General features: G+C 29.2%; 1 protein-coding gene across 7 annotated transcripts in view; it reads left to right on the plus strand.

Moving 5' to 3' along the window:
- The window catches only part of LOC106473187, a 42543-nt gene that overhangs the window by 6155 nt on the left and 31450 nt on the right, over positions 1-4938 (plus strand). For 3 of the 7 annotated variants that reach the window (XR_002613607.1, XM_022401674.1, XM_022401670.1), the window contains exon 2: positions 3012-3163. Coding sequence is in view for 6 of the 7 variants with exons in the window: in XM_022401674.1 (XP_022257382.1) it covers positions 3012-3163 (152 nt within the window). In the remaining variant the exon portion in view is untranslated. The remainder of the gene's footprint in view (positions 1-3011; positions 3164-4938) is intronic. The other 4 variants (XM_022401672.1, XM_022401675.1, XM_022401671.1 and 1 more) reach the window with 3 other exon arrangements.

The following is a 4938-nucleotide window of genomic DNA, read 5'->3' on the forward strand; positions in this document are numbered from 1 at the left end:
AGTTCTCTATCATTTTTTCAATTCACAAATGCACACTTGCATTGCCTACTAAGAAAGTTAGTATCGGTAGTCATCGGGTTAATAAATGAAGTTTTTGTGAAATGTTCAGTTGTCTTTGTTTTTTTCTCAATTCTGTAATAATGGAGTTTCACCAAGTACCAATGATTTCAAATATCAGTTATGTAGATTAACTAAATTTTGAATGTAGCTCTGTAAAATTGTTGCAACATGCACTTTGACCAACCCCTACCCATATTCAGTGTGCTAATAAACTGATATAGATGCATATTAATAAAGACAAAGTTATTTTGGTTGTTTTGTTACTAACAGCCATTATTTTGACATATACAGCTATGTTGATGACATAGATTTGATCTCCAGTTATGTGAATATTGTCTACTTTATGTAATTGGTACTAAAGTTTTGCTGCAATTTGATATAAAATAAGTGTTTATGATAATTTGCTAAAGGTAATTTCTGGAGGAATATCAGATTGTCCTGACACTTTTATTGCCAGTAATTTGTTACTTTCTCCAAATGCACTTAGACTGAACTGAGGGCAGGAATGTAATTGTAATGATGCTGCTCTATGGACATGGAACTAATTATAAAAGGCAAGGTACATGTGTCAATTATTTTCAATGAACATTTACTTCTGAAACATCTGGTTTTATGTGATATATTTAGTTTCAGCTAGTAAAATTACATCAGATTTGAATTCAGTACTTATAGTATAAAAGTAAAATGTTGTCCATGGCATTTCAAATTTCTAAAAAATGTTTGTCTTAACCCTATTGCAACAGGTCATGTGTCAAAGGCCATGTCATTTTGTTTTTTGACTTGCATTCAAAATTTTATTGAACTACTATTTTATGAATTTGTGTCAAACTGGTATCAAATTGTAGATTATAATTCAGATTTTAGTATTATACATTAATTTCTTAATTTAAAAGTAAATATTAAAAAAATACAGCTAAACATTGATTTTTGTGTGTCACTTGGTATGTTGAATGCAGCAGTGGTTTAAATTATATGTTTGTGATGTCCAAATACAAAGTCTATAGTTTCGTACAAATTAGGAACTCAGACTACCATTTTAAATTCTTAGGATGCCATTTCTTTCTTTTGAACCAAGATTTCAAGGAGGTAGTCTTTAGTCTTTTAGAATAAAATACATCTTAGTTACTACGCTTGATAAATTATAATGGAATTCTGTGGTATCAGTATAGTAATTTATGATTTTTTGGATTATTTAAAATGTATATATAAAAAACCTAAAAAAAACTTTCTTTTCACATCCTCCACGTGGGAAATTTCATAAGGCTTAGCAACCTACGATAAGCAGGAAACGGGTACAAAGGTCGTACCTAGAAGAGATAATTGTTTGCTATATTTCTGTATTTACTGTTCTATGTTTTATGAAAAATAAGTTTAAGAACTTATTTGTGAATTGTAATAATGTATAATAATTGAAATGTGACTGTATTTTACAAAATACTAGTCCACTAAAACACAGCCAAGACAGGTCATTTTGTAAAGACTAAAGGTCAGTTTTGTATTATTGGATATGGTATCATAAGTGCCCGTGCACCAAATCATTGTAACTTTTGTATTGTTAGCCAGGCATGGCTGGAAGGTCAATATAATAAAAATAATAAATATATATAAATGTATAATGTTATGAGATTTAAGCTATTTAGACTAATAATTTTGTTTTCATGTTATAATCTGTAGTCTTCTAGAATGAAAGCAGCTTAATTTAAATTTATTTCCTAATTTTTTATGGTGATTACAAGGCCAGTCAAACTGACAGACCCCATAGAGTTAGAGTAGAGAAAACAACAGAAGAAATATAAAGTTTTACTTAAAACAAATGTTTGAAATTTATTTAGGAAGTTTAGAGATTACACAAATACTTTTTGAGATTTTGGGGATGAACAATAGTTTCTTGGTTATGACATGAAACTCTCTTCGCACTTGGGCTGATAACGAGACTCTATATTTTCACAAACAATTGTATAATAAAAATACTTTATTAACAAACTTGATTTTTTGTGTATGAAAGACTTCCAATCTTTACTAAAAGTCTGCCAAATTTTGTGAAGATACACTTACTGCATTAAAAGTTATAAAACTTAACTCGTGCATGTTATACCGACCCCTTGAGAAAGGGTTAAGATAGAATTTTTATTTTATTATTTTTTTGATGTGCCTAACTATGATGCTATTATATTAATTCAAAGCTACTGCCTTCATGATGTTGAGCTTTGGCAGTAAAACATTAGAAAGTTAAAGCTAGCTTCCTCCTTTTAACCAGCCAGTTAACTAGCTTTTTCAGTAATCTCTGCCTAATATTTACTGGTTAATGGAAACACTTTTATTATTTCAGAAGTAAGTCTACCTAATTTGAATTTTACATTTTTAGAAATAAAATGAATTTCAAACAGGTTGTTAACTTGAAATACATTCCCACCCACCACTCCACAACCATTTACTGTGTGGTTTTCTATCATGACTGCTACTGTCAATATTGGCTTATGGTGGGAAAGCATAAATTATGTATTTTCTCCTGATGCATATACAGTAAGCCATGTGGAAGATGGGAAAGTGGAGAACTCGGAGTAAGATGGTGTATTGTTTTCTACGGGTTTGTATGTATGTGTTCATGAAATGACCACCATTATACCTTGAATCTGAGAGTGATAATTAGCAGATATTCTTAAGTGAGTAGCATGATCAATTAATTACTTTTCTTGTGCTAAACAGTAACTTAACATTTTGCTAAAGTATTTTTGGTATGACAAGAGAGAAGTTTTTGTAAAATTAAATCTACCAAAGTTATATACATTCTAAGTTCCCTTGTATTCTGTGATGTTTATGGAATTGTGTATAGCAAGCACATGGTTTCTGTAAGGTAAGATAGTTTAGTATGTCTCATAGACAAATATATTAACTGTATTGAACCAAAATAAACCAACCTTGTGTGACATCTAATGTATTTTTTCATTAAGACATGCAGGTAGAAACTAAAACTGTCATCTTCTACGTGTCTCTGGCTATGTATTGGATAAGTATGATACAGAAGGACACAGAACTTGGAAAAGCTTTAGTTGTCATCCTGAATCACTTGAAGGTAGACATAAAGCTTAGTGGAAAAGGAGTAACTAGTGCTTTCTTTTTTATTCAGTTTATTACATTTGTATTTTCTTACTTCATGCTTTAACTTCAGTTTCTTTTTGTATTTGTGTGTGTAAGTGAATGTATTATAGAATAAAATACAAGGTTTCATCAACGAATATACTATACTATTACTATAAATAGTAATTAAAAGTCATATAATCTGTAGAATTTGTAAATGTTCATAGAGATTCTGTGTTAGAAGTGTGAGAATGTAACTTAGTACATATTTGCTGCAAGTATATAGGATTTGTTTCAAAATAATAGGAAAGATGACTGATGTTATGAATAACATTTGTTTACACAAATGTTTTAACTGTTCTTAATCCATCTTTATCGTGTTCTACAGAATAAAAAATGAATGAAGCTGTTTAACCAAACAAGCAAACCAATAAACATTTTCTTCTATTATACAGAAGTCAAGAGATTGTTAGGATTATGGGTCATAAGGACATCAAGAAAGAGTAGGGAGTTGTTTTGTTCTGTTTAGACTTCCTATCCTTTCTTCACATTCTCTTGGCACATGATATAATAACCTTTCGAACTGAATGAACAGAGCAGTAAACATTTTCTTCTATTATACAGAGGTCAAGAGACGTTATGATTTTTCTTTTAATTCAGTAAAGAATTCAATCAAGCTTGACCTATAGCACCCAGAAGTCAGTAAGAAATGCTATTTATGCATCATATGATAGATGCATGTCTGTTTGTCAACAGTGCTTAATACCATGGTGATTGTGTAATTTCAAGATTTTTTAGTGTGTCTTTACTGATATAATTAGCTAAACACAAAATAAATAATAAATTTACTTATTTGTATGAGAAGAAGACTTAGATTTTTGAGATTTGTAAATAAAAACACTCAACATTTCTTACATTAGTGGAAGTATATATAATTTATAATTATAGCATAAAATCATAGTTAATAATCCATATTTTAATCATATATAAGTTTTAAGTTCTTAATTTTATAAGGCAATATTTAAAAATATTCTGGATTTCCTCTAGTGTGAGAAATGTAACATATTTTCTCTTGGCATCCCCTCTTCTCTATTTTATTCACCACCCCTCCAATAAGTATGAAATTTAACATAAATTACTCACTATAAAATCTTCATTGCTCAGACAAACCATAATTTTTATAGCCTTCAATCTTATTTGATTACTGAGCCATCAAATAGAAAATCAGACCCCTCTTGCCACACCCTCCCGTTACATCCTCTCTTTCAGAATTTGATAATAATTCTCTCTTATGCTTAATACTATATTATGTATAACTAATAGAAAGCCAAGGTTTTCATCTATCAAATTATTTATTATATTACTTTGTTTTCTAAACAGAGAATTGTCAATTTCTAAGTTAGTACAAGCTTTGTTCTCATAGGAAAGATAAAAACTAGCTTGGATGAATTTGTAACTGCTCTTGTCACATAGTTAGAAAGCCAGAAAATTTTTGATAGTTAGGGGAAATTGTCTGCTTTTTGCATGTTATTATTCTTTGTTCTTTGGTGCATTATTCAATTAAATAAAAATTATTTAGTGCATGACTACCATTAGTATAAAAAAAAGTAGAGTTAATTGTCATCGACAGCAAAAACAAAGAATACACAGGTAAGTACTTTATTTCTTGTTTTTCATGCTTATTCTTTATTTATTATTATAAATGTAACTAAAATGTAAAAATAGACATCTCTTTAGGTTATTTAAGGTTAGATTAGGTAAAATAAATAATAATAGTAATAATATAATAAAAATGTTTCA

This window comes from Limulus polyphemus, unplaced genomic scaffold (genome assembly GCF_000517525.1).
Source record: "Limulus polyphemus unplaced genomic scaffold, Limulus_polyphemus-2.1.2 Scaffold5958, whole genome shotgun sequence".
Classification (NCBI taxonomy): domain Eukaryota; kingdom Metazoa; phylum Arthropoda; class Merostomata; order Xiphosura; family Limulidae; genus Limulus; species Limulus polyphemus.